At 62.3% G+C, this 18,630-nt stretch overlaps 9 protein-coding genes across 9 annotated transcripts; 5 read left to right on the top strand and 4 right to left on the bottom strand.

Moving 5' to 3' along the window:
- Positions 1-519: 519 nt before the first annotated feature.
- On the top strand, positions 520-2,049 carry yanC (Cytochrome P450 monooxygenase yanC; the record flags this gene model as incomplete). Its single annotated transcript, XM_062774938.1, has 1 exon — positions 520-2,049. One exon carries the CDS (start codon positions 520-522, stop codon positions 2,047-2,049), a length of 1,530 nt encoding a protein of 509 aa, XP_062630922.1.
- A 503-nt stretch (positions 2,050-2,552) lies between these two features.
- LOC62_06G008406 (uncharacterized protein) lies at positions 2,553-5,411 on the top strand (the record flags this gene model as incomplete). Its single annotated transcript, XM_062774937.1, has 9 exons — positions 2,553-3,021; positions 3,075-3,199; positions 3,533-4,033; positions 4,071-4,139; positions 4,179-4,690; positions 4,730-5,000; positions 5,037-5,193; positions 5,268-5,289; positions 5,330-5,411. 9 exons carry the CDS (start codon positions 2,553-2,555, stop codon positions 5,409-5,411), a joined length of 2,208 nt encoding a protein of 735 aa, XP_062630921.1.
- A 335-nt stretch (positions 5,412-5,746) lies between these two features.
- Positions 5,747-6,712, bottom strand: LOC62_06G008405 (uncharacterized protein; the record flags this gene model as incomplete). Its single annotated transcript, XM_062774936.1, has 3 exons — positions 5,747-6,208; positions 6,242-6,349; positions 6,389-6,712. The coding sequence occupies 3 exons, from the start codon at positions 6,710-6,712 to the stop codon at positions 5,747-5,749; spliced, it is 894 nt and encodes a 297-aa protein (XP_062630920.1).
- A 154-nt stretch (positions 6,713-6,866) lies between these two features.
- On the bottom strand, positions 6,867-7,323 carry LOC62_06G008404 (uncharacterized protein; the record flags this gene model as incomplete). Its single annotated transcript, XM_062774935.1, has 2 exons — positions 6,867-7,130; positions 7,166-7,323. 2 exons carry the CDS (start codon positions 7,321-7,323, stop codon positions 7,046-7,048), a joined length of 243 nt encoding a protein of 80 aa, XP_062630919.1. The 3' UTR covers positions 6,867-7,045.
- A 208-nt stretch (positions 7,324-7,531) lies between these two features.
- On the top strand, positions 7,532-8,622 carry CYC3 (Cytochrome c heme lyase). Its single transcript, XM_062774934.1, has 2 exons — positions 7,532-8,107; positions 8,197-8,622. The coding sequence occupies exons 1-2, from the start codon at positions 7,560-7,562 to the stop codon at positions 8,567-8,569; spliced, it is 921 nt and encodes a 306-aa protein (XP_062630918.1). The 5' UTR covers positions 7,532-7,559; the 3' UTR covers positions 8,570-8,622.
- Positions 8,623-11,289: 2,667 nt separating this feature from the next.
- Positions 11,290-11,874, top strand: LOC62_06G008402 (uncharacterized protein; the record flags this gene model as incomplete). Its single annotated transcript, XM_062774933.1, has 1 exon — positions 11,290-11,874. The coding sequence occupies one exon, from the start codon at positions 11,290-11,292 to the stop codon at positions 11,872-11,874; it is 585 nt and encodes a 194-aa protein (XP_062630917.1).
- A 1,542-nt stretch (positions 11,875-13,416) lies between these two features.
- On the bottom strand, positions 13,417-14,896 carry LOC62_06G008401 (uncharacterized protein; the record flags this gene model as incomplete). The annotated part of the gene is made up of 3 exons (XM_062774932.1): positions 13,417-13,978; positions 14,020-14,412; positions 14,490-14,896. 3 exons carry the CDS (start codon positions 14,894-14,896, stop codon positions 13,510-13,512), a joined length of 1,269 nt encoding a protein of 422 aa, XP_062630916.1. The 3' UTR covers positions 13,417-13,509.
- Positions 14,897-16,119: 1,223 nt separating this feature from the next.
- On the bottom strand, positions 16,120-17,097 carry spm2 (Ubiquitin-conjugating enzyme spm2). The gene is made up of 6 exons (XM_062774931.1): positions 16,995-17,097; positions 16,781-16,863; positions 16,618-16,732; positions 16,514-16,578; positions 16,354-16,433; positions 16,120-16,313 (listed from the first exon to the last, which is right to left on the bottom strand). The coding sequence occupies exons 1-6, from the start codon at positions 17,002-17,004 to the stop codon at positions 16,211-16,213; spliced, it is 456 nt and encodes a 151-aa protein (XP_062630915.1). The 5' UTR covers positions 17,005-17,097; the 3' UTR covers positions 16,120-16,210.
- A 151-nt stretch (positions 17,098-17,248) lies between these two features.
- On the top strand, positions 17,249-18,488 carry PRPF18 (Pre-mRNA-splicing factor 18). Its single transcript, XM_062774930.1, has 4 exons — positions 17,249-17,458; positions 17,497-17,940; positions 17,977-18,356; positions 18,408-18,488. Exons 1-4 carry the CDS (start codon positions 17,261-17,263, stop codon positions 18,466-18,468), a joined length of 1,083 nt encoding a protein of 360 aa, XP_062630914.1. The 5' UTR covers positions 17,249-17,260; the 3' UTR covers positions 18,469-18,488.
- The last annotated feature ends 142 nt before the right edge of the window (positions 18,489-18,630 follow it).

Below are 18,630 nucleotides of genomic sequence, written 5' to 3'. Positions count from 1 at the left end.
GACCCTTCGACATAGCGTCCCGACTATGGAATGCACTGCGTCGTGGGCTGTTGTGAGGTATAATTGTGCCGATTGCCGCCCGCTACCGCCAGATAGCGCAGTGACGATGTGCAGGTGGAGGCTCCGCGGCCGTGTGGCGGGGCGACGGCGCGACAAGACGGCGAGCCACGACTGCCAAGGGTCGATGCGCGATAGCAGGGTTTCCAGAGCTGCTCGTCATCCCGTCGGGCGGGGGTCGTCATGCATTGCGGCGTCTGGTAGCACTGGTATCGAGTGTAAACTTTATAGACAGCCGCTGAATGAGGCCGATAGCAGCGTGTCGGCTCTCTCCGTGGCGACTTCGGCGGACAAGTCATTGCCGACAAGCCGATCGGGTCAACTGATCACCCTAGCCGCAGTTTCAAGTGGCGGCCACACCGACAGCCCGGCTACTTGGCCTTGTGTATATAGACAAAGTCGGCAGCTGGAATGCTGACACACACACACCTCCACCTGCATACCGACCGACCCCAACAAACAATGCTCGGCAAGCTCGGAATGATGGGAAGTGACACCATACTCGCCGTCGCAGCGGCCGTCGCCATCGCTGCGCTGGTCCTCTGGCTCATCGCGCGCCGCTCGTCGCCACAGTACCACAACCTCCCTCCTGGGCCTGGGCCGGCAGTGGCAATACCGACCCAGTACCCGTGGCGCCACTTCCACGACCTGTCGCGCACGTACGGGCCCGTCGTGACGGTGTGGGCGAACGGCCGGCCAACAGTCATTGTGAACAGCGTCGATGCCGCCCTCTTCTTCATGGAGAAGAACGCACGCGACACGGCCGACAGGCCGTCCAACCTCGTCGCGGACGAGATCTTCAGCCACGGCAAGCGCACATTGCTCGTCGGGCATAACGAGCGCTGGCGCCGCCTCCGCCGCGCGCTCCACCACCCCTTGCAGCCGTCCTCGGCCCGCGACCTGCGCGACGTGCAGGAACGCCTCGCGAGCACCGTCGTCCGCGACCTGCTCCACAGCCCCGCCAGGTTCCAGGACCACATCCAGACGTACGCAGCCAGCCTTGTCGTGTACATGGCCTACGGGCGCCGCACGCCGGCGCGATACAGTGACCCCGATATCAGGAAAGTCGTCGACGGCGGCAAGCACCTCGGCATCCTCCTCCGCCCGGGCAACTATGCCCTCTTCAACACCAACCGCTGGCTCCAGTACGTGCCTGGCACACTGAGGACCGTGCATGCATGGGCGGCGGAAGAGCTCGCGCTCTACCGCTCCCAGCTCGCCGACGTGCAGCGCCGCGTCGCGACCGACCCCACTTCGGTTGCGCCATGCTTCGGGACATACCTCCTGGAGAACAAGGCCAAGTTTGAGCTTGAGGATGACGACATTGCGTACCTCCTCGGCAGCGTCTTCGGAGCCGGAAGCGACACGTCGTCGAGCGCCATCAGCATTGTCGTCATGGCGGCGGCGACGCACTTGGCAGAGCAGAAGGCAGTTCAGGCCGAGCTGGACCGCCTGTGCGGCTCGTCGCCCCCCACATTCAACGACCTCCAGGAGGCGCACCTCCTCCAGGCGTTCATCGCCGAGACGTTCCGCTGGCGGCCGGTCAGCTCGGGCGGGTTCGCCCACCAGACGACCGCGCAGGTGCAGTACAACGGCCTCAGTGTACCCGCCGGCACGAGCATCATGGGCAACCACTGGGGCATCCACCGCGACGCCGAGTACTACGGCGCCGACGTCGAGGCGTTCCGCCCCTCGCGGTGGATGAGGGAGGACGGCACCGAGTTCAACGAGAAGATGAAGCACTTCCAGTTCGGCTTCGGCCGCCGTGTGTGCCCCGGCCAGCATGTCGCCAACAACAGCGTGCTCATCAACGCGGCACTCATGCTCTGGGCGTTTGACATCCGCCCGGAAGTCGACCCAAGTGGCAACGAGGTCCCGATCGACACGTTGGCATTCACGAACACGGCCAACTCGCACCCCCTCCCGTTCAAGGCCAGCTTCACGCCTCGCGTGGCAAACCTCGACGCCGTGCTCGGGCACGGGGAACATTAATGAAACGAACGCCTAGTCAGAAGTATGTACGAGACATGTCAGAAGTGATGCATGAGATGAGCTCAGATTTCTGCATACTTGCTCACCTGGATGTGAGAAGCTTCGACCCCTCCCGGCCTCGGTGGCAGAAAGCGCACACTGCTCGACTTGCTGCGTGGCCGTTTCGGGGACGCAAGGCGTCACTGACGTGTGCAAGCGCCTGTGCTGTCAGTGATCCGCGATGAATCGGCGTTGCGCCTTCCTCGCCTTCCCTCGGTCTGTGATTGTTTGTTTGGTGCGAGTGTCTTCCCTTCCTTTCACCCAGCTCACACATCCAACAACCAGTCTTCCTCCAACACCTCTCACTCTCTCTTTCTCTCTCTATAACTCTCTCTTCACTCACTCCTTGTCTCTCGTGGCCTCCTGCCCCAGCATCCGGTCGTCCCTCACACACCAAGTCACACCCTTCGTTCAACCTCAAGCCTCCATTCCTCCTTCCCCCCTCGGTCACCAGCTTCCCCACCATGCCTGGCTCCTCTGATGAAGAGGTCAAGCCGAAGGTTGGGTCGAAGAGGAAGAAGGCTTCCGAAGCAGGCGGAGCCCGCAAAGTTCCCAAGGCTTCGTCCGTCAAGTCTGAACCAGACCCCGACCCGCCTGAGGACGACCCCCTTCCCTTCGTCACCCGCCTCAAGCAGTCACGGTTGTTCAAAGGCTGGGTCGGTGCAGAGCCAACGGGGCAAGGGGAGGATCAGTCCTTCCCTGGCCACCGTGATAGCCCCGGTCTGCTGTCCATCATAGACATCTACACCACCCAGGAGGACGCCGGCGAACAGGCTGCATCCGAGGAAGAGAGCGCTGCATCCGAGGAGCAGAGCCCGTGCGCAACACTCATTCATGTTCTGAATCAAATGAACCCCGCTCAAAAGGTCGAACTTGAGATCAAGACCTTGGCCGAGATGAAGCAAGCAACTGTCTGCAGCGCGGTTACTGCTGGTAAGTTGTTACATACATACACACCCTCACTGATACTGACTTGTGTCTCCCAGATGGGCAGGAACGGGGCATCGCCATCCTCGTCCTCGACGCCAACTCCGAAGTCACAGACCAGGATGCTGGGTTTATGACAGGCTGGGCAGTTGTGGAGTCAACACTTCAATACCTTGGCATCGAGGTGATCAACATACACTCGAGGTTGAAAAGCGGCTCCCCAAGGGCTTTGTCGACAAATCAGCACCCCACCGCCCAGATATTGACCTTGCCCAAAGGGCCAATTGCTCATGGCCCCTCTGGCCCGTGAACGAAGGGTACGTTTGTTCAACTGGCCTGAACTAACATGGCAGTGATAGCCTCGCAGGTGCTGCCATCCTGCCCCTCATCATGTGGTTTTTATGTCTTCACCGGCCTTCAGCTTGGACGATGAAATCATCATTTGCGAACTGGCTCGCATACGACAATGGGAGCTCTCTCTCGGTGAGGTGACGTTCTCCAGGTCTCTGACCACCAGGATCCCGCCCAGGCCGGCGACGATTCCATTGCATCCGCCACCCACTCCCTCGCCTCGCTGTTCGGTAACCGAGAGGCATACCTGAACCTGGAACCTCCTGGACCCGCCTCGACGTCCGATTGGGAGAGTCGTGACGCATGGGAGGCACACATGGCGTACATTTGGATCAACACCATCTACAAGCTCCGCAAGCATGCCAATTTCTGGTGGGCAATTGGGGACGGCATACTCCTCACACCATCGGTCCTCGCACAGCCTCCCTCCGACACAATGAGGGACGATATGAAAAGGGAGACATCTCTGGTTGCGATCGACTTGGGCGACGACGACCTGCGAGCTGCTTGGAACGGTGTGACAAATCCCCGGTACGACTTGTCCATTTCTGAGGACGATCTCACCGGGGCACGAAACCACATGACAATCTTTTTCGTCAATCCTGGGCCATGTCAAGTGTCGATAGGACGATTCTCGGACTCCGCAGACCTGGAATCATCCAAGAAAGTAAGTCGTGAGGTGAAGGGAACGGCACTGAGAGTAGCGTCTCTTCGACTGGCTCGGCAAGTGGCCAGAGTTCAGAAACAAGAAGTGGAAAATTCACATTAATACCGTTGGTCTGACTGGGTATACCTTGTGCTGACAGGCGCAGCTCTACTCGCTTGTCGGAAAAGCATGGGCGTCGGGTATTGGATGGGCTATAGATGCACTCGAGCGGGAAGCCACGGCTCGGAAGTCTCCTTCGTCCTTGGCGAAAGTCAACGAACCCACGGTTATCGGCGACTGGTCGCTACCGGCTTCTGGCTGGGAGTACATCGACATTGCGTATCGTCCAAAGGCCAATGAAGCCGTTACGATCTCGGCAGTGGTTCAACTCGCAATGTTTGAGTGGGAGCTGCTCACCATATTCAATTATCTCAGCTTCTCGCATCCCCGCAGGGTTAAGATTGTACAACCACTCCTCGACCCTTGGGCATGGGAGTCCGTGGCTCCCCATGTCTCCTACCCTGCCGATGTCGAAGCCAAAGCCTGGATCGAGGAAAACCTCCGCCACGGCCGCCGTCATGCTCCAAGCACCTCTCTCGTCGACATTATCCGTTCCGCCTTGCATCAATGCAAAGACCGATATCGCCACAGCTCCATCCCACGAGACATCCTCCGAGAGTGAGTTCATTGATTCGGTGCCCCCCTCTGACCACTCAGGTTGACGAAGTCTTTTGTCAGCGCCGTGGATAAAGTGCGCATTGTGGCGGCTCCATTTGATGGCTCTGGCGAGGAGGAGGAGGACCATCAAGCCACTATCGTCACGACTGACAAGCGACACAAAGGGTCAAACCTGTTCAAAAGCTTTGTCTTCCGTTTGCCGAAGGACATTGACGAGGACATCGAGCTCGCCAGCCTGTTTTCGGATACCGTTGCGAGGGGAATCGGGGGTGGGCGTGGCGTTGTGTTTGGACTGGAACGTCTTGCAAAAGTGGGTGGAGTGCACTACGTCGTCTGACTACCAAAGCACGACTGCCTATTCAACACTCGCATGGTCGAAGTTGCAGACGAGGACCCAGAGCTCGATGGCGAGGAAGAAAGTGTGAACGGCAGCGAGGATGGGGAAGAAACGGTCTCTCCTTGGATCCAACTCGAGGCCAAAGTGTCGACTGCGATTGAACCGGGTGCGCCTGTGATGGTATGGCGGGGAAACCACCATTGTGAGTGTATCCGAACCAATGGCCCAGCTGACCTCAAGTCGGTGATATGAATGAGGACTGGTACGTGTCAACGGAACGATGAGAGACCTAACACTAGCAGCGATTGCTCTGGGAGGTGCAGGAACATGGGCACGATTGCGCGGAACGGTCGACTCCGTGGAACGGTCGACTACGGCATCTAGGCAATCAGTTCGAGGACGAGTATCAGCGACTCCAAGTGTGTGGATCGAGTTCGTATGGTTTGTAGCGCGTCGTTGTGCAAACAATCTGACCCGACTGAGATGAATCCAAGAATGTCATGTGAAGCAGGAATTCCGATGGCGCGTAGCCACACAGACCACGGGAGGCAGACATGTTCAGCTGATACATAGTAGGATGTCGCTATCCCTCAGTTGCTACAACCCCCCAGTATGACCCTGCGCCGTCCTCTAGTTTGGCCATATGTCCCCCAGTCTTCGGGCTCTAAGTAGCGTCGTCGCCGTTGGGGCTCTTGAACTGACCTGTGAAGTGTCAGCCCTTACAAGCCTCCCCGAGCCTCACCCTCGGCAAACGATCTCCTAGCGTTGGCCACCTCACCCTCAGTCACCGATAAGGAAGGGTACACAACGCCACGGCGCTGGTCCCACAGGCGGAGGCGGGCATCACTGGCGTCATGTGCACGTGTCATTTGGACAATGAGCTTTGCACCAGGTGCGGTGGGTGGGAGGGGGTTGCGGGGTCGGGCAGGGGGGTCACCCAGGGCGTTCTTCATCGGCATCGACAGCGGGTACTTGTCGAGCTTGGTATCGCGGCCGTCGGGCTTGCTCGGCTTGGCGGCAAACTTGCCGGTGGCCAGCGCACGGCGAAGCGTCTCACGCGCCTTGGCCATGTTGTGTGGCGGCTCGGCGAGCTCAGGCGGGTAGGGATACACGGCCGTCCTCCACATGAAGGCGAAGAGGTACACAGCACTGTGCGTTTCGGGGTCATCAAAGTCGGAGCACTGTGGTCAGCGGTACCTCCGAACCACACAAACCTTGAAGTGGATCCACTTCCAGCGGATGCCGGCGGTCCAGTCCGTCGCCCCGAGCCTGGTCTTGGTGGTGGAATCGGGGATGCAGCGGTACCAGTTGAGCAGGGCAGTCTGCGGTCATCAGCACAACCGAGGCAAGCGAGGAGTCACCTTGGCCATGTGTTGCGTAGCCGCCGCGGACATGCCAGCCCACTCGAAGACTAGGAGGTGCTGGTAGTCGACAATGAGGGCGACCAGCGACCAGTGGTGTCCTGAACGCTGAGGGAAGAGGACAACCTTGGCATCCTGAGGCTCGGCTCCCACGCTTGTAGCGCCATCGAATACACACACCCGGGGGTATGACTTGGTTATAAGTTTGACGAAGGAAGACACCGTGTTGGCCGTCACTTGGAGCTGTTGCGGCGCGGTTGCAAGCTGCGCGGCGTAGGTGGTGCGCGTGGGGAAGAGCTTCTCGAGCTCGTCGAGAGTTGTCATTGGGTGCAGGGGTGGATGGAAGTTGAGAGAGCGATAAGAGAATGCAAGCGCGTGGGTGGGTGAGTGTTGTTGTCAGAAGGAAGACACTTCCCCAGCCATGAATCAACATGGCGTTAAGAAGCATGACGCACAGGCCGCCAACGCGCCGTCCACGCGTTACCACAGCCTGGGGCATGAGGGTGAGCGGCGACAGATGTATCACATTCTCGCGTTGCCGGGTACTATACAACAGTCGTGGGCCATGCAGTGTCGTGGGTGCGGTGTGTGCGTGATGCGTGGTGGTCCGGTGATCCTCTCCAGTCGGTCGGGGCGAGCGCAGCGCGGCGTCCTCGCCTACTTCTCGCCGCTCTGCGCCGCCAGGGCCTGTTTCGCGACGTCCTGCAACTCGACGTCGAGCAGCCGGCTGACAGCCATGAACCTATCCTCGTCAGTGCCATCCCACTGTCTACCCACTGTGCAGCGTTGGCCGCGGAGAAGCGGCGCATCGCGTCGAGGTGGTCGGCGAGGAGGGCGAACTGGGTGTGTGACTCGCCGAGGTTGGCGTTCAGCTGCCTTATCTGCGAGGCGAGCGTGGCGTAGTGCCGTGCTTTGGTGTTGCTCGACGAGGACATATTGTGTGTGCGATGGAGCGACACCATCATCTTGGCGCCTGGCTTTGGCTTCTTGTTGTTGTTGTCACGTATAGGAGGGGACTGGATAGACGACCCACGTGCCGTCACGTGCCGCACGGCCCCTCACCCCGCGCAGCTCCGACGAAGTCCGCCACCACCCAGCCAGATTTCAGACATTTGTCGGGCTGAAAATCAACGTCACTACTCCTCATCACCACCATCGCCAACGACTCACAATGAAGTGGTTCATCGGCGCGTCAGAGCCCGCAGCGGACACCACGACGACCCTGCCGGCCGACCACCCGCCCGTGCCGACAGGCGGCGGCGCGGCCCAGTGCCCCGTTGACCACAAGGCGCTCGCCGCGGAGCGTGCCGCCAAGGCCGCCGACGCCCCGGCCAAGTGCCCTGTCGACCACAAGGCGCTTGCGGCCGAGCGCGCTGCCAAGGCCGCTGCCGGCCCCGCCGCGTGCCCCGTCGACCACACGGGCGCCGCGCTGAGCCCGTACAACCACCTCCCCGTGTCGCTGTCTGCCACGGAACGCGCGCCGGGCCAGGTGCTCGACCTCGACACGAGCAAGACGCTCAGCTCGATCCCCCGCCCCAAGACGGACGACTCAGACTCGCCCGTGTGGGAGTACCCCAGCCCGCAGCAGTTCTACAATGCGCTCGTGCGCAAGGGCCAGGGCGCGCCAGAGGAGAGCATCGACATGGTGGTCGACATTCACAACTGGATCAACGAGGGGGCTTGGGCCGAGGTGATGAAGTGGGAGAAGAGGTTGCCAGGGTGAGTGCAGCGATGCTGGCCAGCGAGGGCGGCGCAGCCGGCCGAGCGAGGTCTTGTTCGCCCGACGACCCCAGCTAACAGCCCCCCAGCGGCGAGCAGGCAATGCTCGCCAAGTTCCAAGGCAAGCCCGGCACGCTGTCGCCCAAGGCCCGCCTCAACCTGTTCCTCGGACGCATCTTCCCGTCCAAGTTCAACACGGAGCCCCCATTCGACAGGCACGACTGGATCGTGACGCGGCCAGTGCTCGACGCCGAGGGCAAGCCGACGAGCGCAGAAACCGAGCAGCGCTACGTCATCGACTACTACAGCGCCGGTACCGACGCGGACGGATACCCCATGTTCTCGCTCGACGTGCGCCCGGCCGTCGACAGCTTTGGCGCCGTGTCGGAGCGCGTGCGGGTCGCTGTCGAGGAGTGGATGGCGGGTGAGGCTGCCGCGCCGGTCAGCGAGCCGAGGGACTAGAGGACGAGCGCGACTTGTTGTAGGTTAGTTGGCTAGACATTGCATTTCTCTACTCATTGGGGGGTGCGGCAGGCGTGGGGTGGGACTGACACCGAGAGCGCTGACTGGGGATGGGCGGAGGGTGGTGGCTGACGGCCGCGTACTGGGCTGTGCACTTCGATAGACGGCACTGATGGGGCTGAGCAGGTCTGCAGGCAACTGAGCAGCACAGCAACTGATAGCGAGCAGTTCAACTCCCCCAGAGGCCGACGGCGCACGATGACGGCCCTCGTGAAGGAACTTCCCTCGACAGTGTGCACCGCCGCTGGGATGGCTCGCCCGACGACGGCACCTTGGCACTTCGCCCGGTTTCCGCGAGCATCCATCCCCCAGGACCCCACCACCCGCGTGCTCACGACGACGAGCGACGCCGAGGAGGCAGGAGGCCGGGTTGCGTGAGGTGAAGGTGTGCGGAGGACGGAGGAGGGAAGGTGCCGGCCAGGCCATATCCCGCGCCGACGCCCGCAGCTGGAGATGAGCCCTCACGAGGGGTCGGAGGCAGAGGGCAGTAGAGTGCGCCCCAACCCCAGCCCATCGCTCTGTCTACAGACGGAGAAAGCTCGCAAAGACGCAGGTTCGAAGGGATCGTGACTGGGGCGCACGGTAACAGTGGCAGCAGAGCAGGTCGCCGTCGTCGCGAACGTGTCATCCTGGTCGTTCCCAGCCATGTTTGCGGTGGCGGCGCAGAGCTGGAGATGGCAGGAAGGGCGCGCCCCGAGGTGACATTGAACTGCACCCAGTGAGGGTGTACCCCCGTCGATTGAAGAGACGATGGGCCGCTGCTAGCTCGTGAACGGTGGGTCGTAGCTTGTGCTATCGGGGATGTCGTCCACGCCCGCCGTGCCCTCCCTCTCGGCACGACCAGTCGAGCGAAGGCGAAAGCAACCTCGCCCCATACCTCGCCTCGCCTCGCCTCGCGATACGACATGGTGTGCAGCACCAACGCCCGGCGCAGTGAGAACCAAGAGACGAGGGGAGGTGTGAACTGCTTGCTGTCTTGCCTGCCTTCTCCACACTCGCCGTCGTGCCAAAGACGTGGGGTAGCGCCACAACAGGCGACGCCCCACAGTTCTGGTGTGGTCGTGTGCAGGTCGGGCTCAGGTTCAGGCCTGCTCAGGCTCACTCAGGCAGGTTCAGGCTCGCTCAGGCTCCCACTCAGGCCCAACGATCGCGTATCGCCTCGCCTCGGTTCGCGTCGTCACCAGCACGCCTCTGCCGCCGGCCGGCGCACTCGCCGCCGCCCACAGTGGCCGACTTGTGGGGCCAGCACGTCCCCACAAGTTGCGAATGCTATTGCCTGCGTGTCGATGCCATCTGCCACATATTCCGTGGGGTGAGGTCGACGCGCGGCGAACAGCGCCACGGCACGCGTGACTACCTGGCCTGGCTGGTTGTCAGTGGCGCGCTGCCTGGCGCGGTGGCGCGGGCCTGCGATCTAGGTCATCGTCAGCAGACCGCCTGGCTGACTGACTGACGCAGGCGCAGGCCAGCGTCGGAATCGGTGGGGGCGTAATTGTTTGCTTGCGTATGCCGACGCGTCGTCCGCATGCCATGCCGCCGCCGCGGTGCATGCCGCTAGCCACCCATTCCACGCTGACCCGACGTCAACGCTGCTTGTTCCCTCTTGGCTAGCATGCATGTCGTGTGCCTGTGAGTTGGGATGCGGCGGCGGGCGACGAGGTGCGGGTCGGTCGGCGGTCACGGGTTGCTTTGGTCGGGGCCCGAGGCTGGTGGAGCTAAGGGGGCTGGCTGACTTGGCCAGCTTGACCTCGTCGCGCCGCCTTCGCCCCGATTAGGGCAAGAGACAAACAACACCCTCCCCGATTAGGCCAAGTCGCCCCCCTCGCCATTAGTAATTGCTATATGGGCCCCCACACTCCCCAAAAAAGCAAAAACAGACGGGCCACGAGGGCGCGGGCAGTCGAGAGCGCGTCTGCCAAAGGCCACTGACACCACCCAGCTTGCTTATACGTCGACCCGCCGTCGTCGCCCAACTGGCAATGCACCTCCTCGACATTCTCGCTCTCCACGACAACATCTACTGCTTACACGCCTCTATAATCTGTTCTCCTTCTCGTCTTCTATAATAGTCTCGACTCTCCCGCCCACGCTCGCTTGCACCACCCCGCTTCCCAGGCTCAATACCGTTCCTGTGTTTCCACGCACCCAATTCCACCAACACCACCCACCGCGCCCCCCCAAATATCCCCAAGCAATACAACTTTTTGCGGGGCCACGCTCTGAAAACCCTGGTTGTTTCCCCAACACTTGGGCTTTCAACGCGTTGCTGGACTGCTCGCTGGCTCCGACCGGCCTAATTGTGTGCTTGCATCGCATCCTTCTCGACACGCCGAGGCCCTGCGACGCACAAGAAAGAGATCCTGAAGCGCAATATAGACATAACACTGGCACACACGCCCTGCCTGCCTGCGCCTGCCGCCCCGCCCGCCGCTGCCGCCCTTGTCCCGACCGCCTCACCGCCCCTCGTCACCACGTCGCCTGCGTGACTTTTTACAGCTGCCCCAAGAAATCGTGGCACACGCCGTGGCATCTTTATAACTATCGAGACGTGATCTTACCCACGTCGATACCACGTCTGAGCTTGCAGACACCACTCCCCTTCCACGACCACTACTAGTACCACTACACTACCACCACCACCACCCCACGCCACAACAACAATGCCTACTGCCGCGCTCGCCCGCCCCGCCTCCCTCCACCTCGCGTGCGCCAACCGCGACGAGACCGAGGACCGCGACACCTGGTCTCCTGACTCGTCCAACGCGTCCGAGAGCGACGAGGAGGACAAGGCCGTCGAGGACAAGCTGTCTGCCGACGTTGCCCGCCGCTCGCCAGAGATTGCCCCCAAGCGTCTCCACCCCCTCAACACACAAGTCCGCTCGGCCACCTTCCCGCCCAAGTCGTCGCCGCTCTCTCCACTAGCTGGCGGTGCCGGCGTCGCTGGCATGGCCCGCCCTCGCCCCCGTCCCCGCGGCCTCTCGCCCCTGTCGGCCGTCGACGGCGACATCTGCAGCCCGCCCGCCGGCGTCCGCAGCTCGCTCCACAAGTCGCAGTCGCTCGCCCGCACCCTCTTCAACCGCCCAACGCAGAGCGCCTTTGGCACCGGCCCCACTGGCCTGCCCAAGAAGACGACCAAGCTCATCGTGCCCACCAAGCCCTTCCGCACGACGTTTGTCCTTGGCCTCGAGCGCGACGAGCTTCAGCGTGGCAAGACTGTTGACGACTCGGTCCTTTCGTTTGACTAGAGCGTTCCCGCCACCGTCGCCGCCGTTGACACTGGAGTGGCCCGACGACGAGTCGTAGACCTCAAGAGTTTCCGCATCCCATCCATCATCCCTAATACTGCTGCCGCCTCAGGCCCTCACGGTTTATCATTCCATAGCATCATCACCGACATTGCGAGGCGCCGCAAGGCCGCCGCCGCCGACAACACCTCATCCACATGACCCTGTATCATACGCCGTGAGGCCTGTAATTTCATCCATAGTCTGTAGACTACGAGCAAGCTGGCGCTCATTGCCATGCCATAATGCACCACTGTGAAGAGCACCGGAGTGGCAAGGAGCGATGAGGAGTGACAAGGCGACGAGTTGGCGGCGCGACATTGACCACTACCATTCCGACCGACACGCCACACCCTGCCGCCACGCCACACAGCCATCCACACAACTCTGCATTCCGCACCACTCTATCGATGCGTGAGAAACACGCACACCATCCCGCCACGACGTCGGGTGTGAATGAATGCGCGTATCTTTGGGGCAGCAGCGGGGGCAACTGATAACGTCTCGCCGGCGAGGATAAGGCGCGGCATTGCGTCAGTGGGAAGCCTGGGCCGAGTAGGGGTGTAGTAGTGCGTGATAGCCGCGGTTGTGCGGTATCTGGGGTGGTATCGGGGTGCGTGGTATCGAGGGCCGCCGTATCGCTCGATCATCATCATCAGCTAGAGGCTAGGCCGTGCGTGCATCTCGCCGTGCAATCTGGCGTCGTCTGAGAACGGCGGCGCTGCGGGCGGGTGGTGGGCAGCTCGCTCTCTCAATGCACACACACTGCGTTGCGTTGCCCGGCGCCGAGATGCACCCACACCCACCCACACTTGCCCCACAGAATCGAGTGACCGGAGCGAGACTGGCGGACATGGCAACGCTGGCGGGCTTGGCTGCCCACGGAGAGGCAGAAACCCACGCAAGGTTGCGGTGCGTGGGTCGGAAGGCGGGGTCGGGTGGGGTGAGGTGGGGAGTGGGGGCGGGTCACTGCCGGTGGGCGGGCGGGCGGGGGCAACTTTACGACCTCCCTGCCAGGCAACTCGGAAGTGGCACATGCATCGTCGTCGCCTCGCTTCTGCCTGCCCAGCTCCACTCCCGACGGCCTGCGATGCTATTCACTGCTACTGCCTGTTCCCCACTACTCTACTGGCGGGCGGACAGCTCGTTCCCCTGCGGTTGAATCACCATTGGCGCGGCGACATGGCTGAGTGCATTTCCCCTTGGCGTGGGGTGGCGTAGACACTCACTCGCGCGCGCGCGCGGCGACGCGGCCGCGCGAGTTACAACGGTCGTGTGTGTGTGGTTGGTTGGCCGCGTGGAGCGTCTCACCGCTCTGCTCATGCTAGCGACCGCTGACACTGGAGCACTGCAGCTGGTGCTCACTACGCTGCGTCTACCCGACACATGGCCACCTGTTCCCAGCGCACGCCGCCTCGCCCGCCCACACACACACACACCCGCCCCGCGCTCGGTCCCACATAGATACATTTTGGCCCTATCCCGTGTATCCCCCCCGTATCTCCCCGACATGGCATATACAACTTGAAGAATTTGTGAAGACTACAATGTGTTGTAGTATACTACACAGTGCGTAAAACCCCTACGCACCCGCGCCTAGATGTAGCCGCCGCGCGGACCGGCAATGCTGGGAATCGACGCCAGCTCGGCAAGGAGCGGGTCCATGCCGGCCCAGCGACACTCGTCCTCGACGCGACGGCGCTTGCCCTCGAGCGATGGCCACGAGCCAGAGCAGAGTCGAGACGCAATCGCGTGCCACGCCCCCGCGTCGCGCTGCAGCAACACGGTGAGCTCGGTGATCATGCCGACGGCAGGGCCGGGGCACGTCATTGACCTGGGACGGCGGGCGTGCGCAAGCACCGCTGGAATGGCCGACAGCGGTGGGAGCAGCGACATGGCCGGCTGCTGGGCGATCGGGGGCAGAGAGTACGGGTACGCCGTTGGCGGGTAGCCACTGCGGACGCGCGACGGGGTGGTCGGCGACGGCGCGGTAACCGACGACACCGACTTGCTGCGCTGGAGCGAACCGATTCTAAGGGGGCTGGTCTCGCCGATGTCGTTCTCACTGCAGTTGTCAGCATACTCCCCCACTCACACCCCACTCACATCAGAACCTCGGCCATGCCCTCGTCAAACTCAAAGTCTGACTCGTCGGCACTGGACCCATCCGTCATGTCCAGCACGCCCGAGCCCGAGCCACCCGAGCCCGCCAGCGATCCAACCGAGTTGGGGCGGATGGCATTCTCGAGGAACCTGATCAGCAAGCCACCAGCAGGCTTGAGCGTCTCAAACGTGACGGTCACTGCCTGGGTCACGGGCTCGGGATTAAGGCTGTATGAAAACTTGAGTGTGACGAGGACGGTCGAGTCGGCGTTTGTGTTTGGGCGGGATGTGTGTGCGAGGAGGAGCGCGTTGAAGGCCGGAGGGGCCAGGGGGGCGGCGTTGAAGGTCGGCGACGGCTGGGTCAAGCGGGGACGATCTTCGTGGTGGTTGTTGTTGCTGGTGGCGACGGGCGGTCCACGAGCGTTGAGTGCGACACGCGCAGAGTCAGACGGCGGCCCTGGTGCTCGGCGTACGCGGCGTCGACATCGACACGGCCAGCGACGGTCGGGCGGGCGCCGGCGCCAGGGTCAGTCAGGACATATCTCTTGTCGGTGCGCGGCGACGCCGCGACGTGCGCGTTGGCCAGGGGCATTGGCTGGGAGATGCTGGGGCGCCGCGAGCCGGGTTGCGATGCGGCTTGCTGCTGTTGCTGCTGCTGCGGCTGGTAGCCGTCACGCTCGCGCATCGACGGCTGGCAGCTCGGCTGCGCGTATGACGGCATGGCGCCGTTGCCGTTGATGCGACCCATGGAGGACATGGCGTCCTGTGGCGTGCGGACGACTTGGGCACCACCGAGCTGCTGCTGGAGATGTGGAGAGTGGCCGTGGGCGTGTGACTGGGAGAAGGAGCGCTGGACCCCGCGCGCGGTGAACGAGGGCATTGTAGTTGGGTGTTGCTGCGGCTGCTGGTGGTGCTGGTGCTGGTGGTGCGGGGTCTCGGACGAGGAGAAGGAGAGGAGACGACGGAGACCTGTCGTGGTCTGCGACTTGCTGTGTTGGTGTTTAGACTTGTGCTCGTTTGGAGCTGGAGGAGAGGACGAGAGTGTGTCGGACATGATGGTTTGTGCTTTTGTCGCGCGGCCAGTTCAAGTATAGCAGCAAGGAAGCAGGTGGTGTTGGGGGTTGTGCAAAGTGCCCTGGCGAGTGGGAGAAGCGTCGAGCAGAGACGAGAGAAGGTGGGTGGGGGGAGGTGTTGCTGGCACAGACGTGCTTTGACCTGCTTTTTTAAGCGCTGTGCGACAACGGCGACATTGTGTTTTGTATTTGCTGTGCGTGTGTGAGAGTGGGCAACACGCCGAGGGGGGAGGGAGGAGGTATGTAGCAGCACAGATGGCAAGCCACACAAAGTCGAAAAGGGAGGGACAATAGCGACGACAAGAGATGGAGAGTGTATCGAGGGTGGTTGAAACAAGACTTGTGGTGACAAGGCCTTCCTTTGGTCCTTTCGGGGTGGGTCCAGTGATGCTCGTCGTCGTCGTCGACCTTCCCTCGTCGTCCTTGTCGTCGTCGCGATCAGTTGTCATGATCATTGACACTTGTTTCATTCGCTTCTAGCTGGTGATCAGTGCAGTCAGGGAGAGAGGAAGGGAGGAAGGTGCGTGTTGGGCGCAGGGGCAGCGGGTGGCGAGCAGCGACGGAGCAGAGCAGGCACCCACCCTCCTCGGCGGCACGAGGCCCGTGCGCGCCGCGCGCCGCCGATGCGCCCGTGGCTGGCACGCCGCTGGCGCTCCGTCGGGCCCAACTCGCATCGCATACCGTCTCGATGCCGAAGCCGCCTGCGCGCGCTGCACGCCGCCGCGGATCGAGAAGCCACACCTCGTCGTGTCCTCGAGGACGCCGTTGTCAATGAGGATCACCGCCAATCGTCCCCTGGCCTGTTGTTGCCCGCTGGCAAACGATCAGTGCGCCTGTTTACCTGTATCAATGCAACCCAGGTCCCACACACACGGCTGCGCAGCAGACGGCGCACACGGTCGACAGGTACCCCAATGGCCAAGGATCGTGTGATCACGCGCTCGCGCGGCGAAACACGCTAGCTCGCGTGCTCAGCAAAGTCAGTAGCCCATCCGAACCGGCTCGGCCCGTCGCGTCGCGTCCGTCGGCGTCGCGTGATATGTGACTGCATGGGAGCCCTGCTGGCCTGCTGAACAAACGGTGAAAAGGTATACGACATGAAGCACCTGCGAGTCGCACGACTAAGCCTTGCGCTGCTTGGCGAGCGCGACGAGGTCGAGCGGAGGAAACTCGGAGCCCTCGGCAGGCTGAGGCGTCTTGCGGTTGGCGGGGGCAGCCATCTCCCTGCGGTGTGAGCTAGCCGGCCCATCAAACTTCAACTCACCTCCTCAGCTCGACGAGCACATTCTCGAGGCTAAAGTCGCGCCTCCACTGCGAGATGGCGTGCACGCGCGACAGGTCGACCTGGGGGCAAGTCAGTCAATGCCCAAAGTCAGTGCCCAAGGCCCAAGCCGCCCGGCCCGGTCACGCGCGCAACAACCCACCAGGCCACGCTGGTCAACGCAAGGAAGGTTGATCCTGCTCTCAAACTTGACAATGGGAGGGAGATCTAGGCGTGTCAGTGAGAGCCTCAACGCGCGTCGCTTACCAGGGTACTTGTCACCGCAGTAGATGCTGAGGCTGAAGATGCGGTTCTCAAAGGCAGAGTGAGGGGGGCCGAGGATGGTGCCGTTCCACTCGTACATGGCGAGGTCGTCGCTGTCCTGTGGGTTGGGTCAGACGCCGTCCTCGGCACACACGACCACACTCACCTTGAGACCATAGCTGCAGCTGCCGTCACCGAGGCCCTTCTCGCCCTTCTCAAGCTCCTCGAGGAGACGGAAGCTCCTCGGCACTGTTGTGGTCAGCGGGCTGCGGCGGTTGTTGAAGGGGTCGTGCCAAGGCCGACGCCGGCGCCGCCGTTATCCGGTGCACTGGAATCGGCGGCGTTGACCGCGCCGCACCCTCATGGCTACCCCGGCTCACCCTTTGCCATTGTAGTTTCTAAGAGAGGTTACGGGGGGGTGTAGAGAGTCGTGGGTGCCGCCTACAAGTGCGATGACTGCGATGGGTACGTGAACAATGCTAGTCGTGTTGAATGATGATCGAACTGGTTGCAGTGACGACGATTCAGATGGCGCAGTGTGACGCCGCCCACCGTCACGATTACATAATCCCACATCTTCTCCACATTAATGTCGCAGCCAACAACAACCATTGTCGACAACTCTTTTGCCACACCCCACTCCACCATGCAGGGCCTCCTCGCAGAGATCAACAAGCGCAAGGCTGACGACTTTGACTCCAAGGCCGACGCCCCAAGCAGCAAATACCAGCGACGAGGCGATGTCGAGCGCGAGCGCGAGGAGGCCGCCGCGCGCAAGCGCGAAGAGGAGAAGCAGCGCAAGGCCGAGGCCGAGTCGTCGCGTGCGGCAAAGATGAGGAAGGAGGTGGGTTGTGGACTACGACGGCATCTTGCTGACCTCAGGCCGAGACGGCTCGCAACGCTGCTCTCGGAAAACTCGCGGCATCCGGCGCCAACACACCAGACACTGGCTCGCCAGCGCCCGAAGGCGGCGCGTCGGAGCGCTTCAACATCTCTGCCGAGGAGTGTATCCGACGACTGCGTGCCAAGGGCCAGCCGATCCGGCTATTCGGCGAGACGGACAAGGACCGGCGGCTGCGTCTTCGCGCGCTCGAGATGCTCGAGGACCGCAACACGGGGCGGCAAAACGACTTTAAGCGCGCCGTCGAGGACATGAACCTGCGTGAGCAGGAGCGCCAGGCGCGTGGCGAGACGTCGCGCGCGGGCGAGGCTAGCGGCAAGGACGACGATAAGCGGAGGAAGATGTTCGAGGACGGCCCGCTCGACCTGGGTCTTATCAAAACCGATTTCAACAAGCTGCATCCGTTGATCTACTGGGCGTTCAAGGTAAACCCCGCCGTCAGACCTCGCTGACACCCCCAGGGCCTGCTGAAAGAATGGGAAGACTACCTCGACGCACGGCCAGACGACGTCAAGCGCACAGCACAGGGCAAGCTCGCCGCCGCCAACCAGGTGCAGTCGGCGCAGAACCTCAAGCCGCTGTTCAAGATGCTGCGGAGTCGCGAACTCGGCGAAGACGTCGTGCGCCATCTCGCCGAAATCATCCACTACGCCCAGGTGCGCCAGTACCAAAAGGCCAACGACGCGTACCTCCGCCTGTCGATCGGCAACGCTGCGTGGCCTATCGGCGTGACGTCCGTCGGCATCCACGAGCGTTCGTCACGGGAAAAGATCCAGCAGGATAACATTGCCCATGTGCTCAACGACGAGGTGTCGCGCAAGTACATCCAGGCTGTGAAGAGGTGCGTGGGGGTGTAGGTGGTGGTAGGGCAGCAGCTGACAACGACCCACAGGCTATTGACGTTCTCGCAGACTGTCCGTCCGCCGGACAGCCTCTCGCTGATGATGGGTTAGGGTGTAGTACTAGTAGTGTCATTGCATGGTTGTGTGTCGTGTCTCCACGGGTGCGGCTTCCGCCTCATAGCGAGCTGGCGACTGACTCAGCGGCGAGGGCCGCGCCAACCACCTCCGGTCGTGCCACGGCGCCCAGTTGTCCAGCCGCCAGCCAGCCCCTCG

This window comes from Vanrija pseudolonga, chromosome 6 (assembly GCF_020906515.1).
Source record: "Vanrija pseudolonga chromosome 6, complete sequence".
NCBI lineage: Eukaryota > Fungi > Basidiomycota > Tremellomycetes > Trichosporonales > Trichosporonaceae > Vanrija > Vanrija pseudolonga.
This window is presented reverse-complemented; position numbering and strand designations above follow the sequence as displayed.

Coding starts and splice junctions, on each gene's coding strand:
- CYC3 (XM_062774934.1), top strand. CDS start 7,560: ATGAAGTGGTTCATCGGCGCGTCAGAGCCCGCAGCGGACACCACGACG. Junction 8,108..8,196: donor TGGGAGAAGAGGTTGCCAGG/GTGAGTGCAGCG, acceptor ACAGCCCCCCAG/CGGCGAGCAGGCAATGCTCG.
- spm2 (XM_062774931.1), bottom strand. Junction 16,434..16,513: donor GCGTTGACCAGCGTGGCCTG/GTGGGTTGTTGC, acceptor ACTTGCCCCCAG/GTCGACCTGTCGCGCGTGCA. Junction 16,314..16,353: donor GTGCTCGTCGAGCTGAGGAG/GTGAGTTGAAGT, acceptor CTCACACCGCAG/GGAGATGGCTGCCCCCGCCA.
- PRPF18 (XM_062774930.1), top strand. CDS start 17,261: ATGCAGGGCCTCCTCGCAGAGATCAACAAGCGCAAGGCTGACGACTTT. Junction 17,459..17,496: donor CGGCAAAGATGAGGAAGGAG/GTGGGTTGTGGA, acceptor TGCTGACCTCAG/GCCGAGACGGCTCGCAACGC. Junction 18,357..18,407: donor TACATCCAGGCTGTGAAGAG/GTGCGTGGGGGT, acceptor AACGACCCACAG/GCTATTGACGTTCTCGCAGA.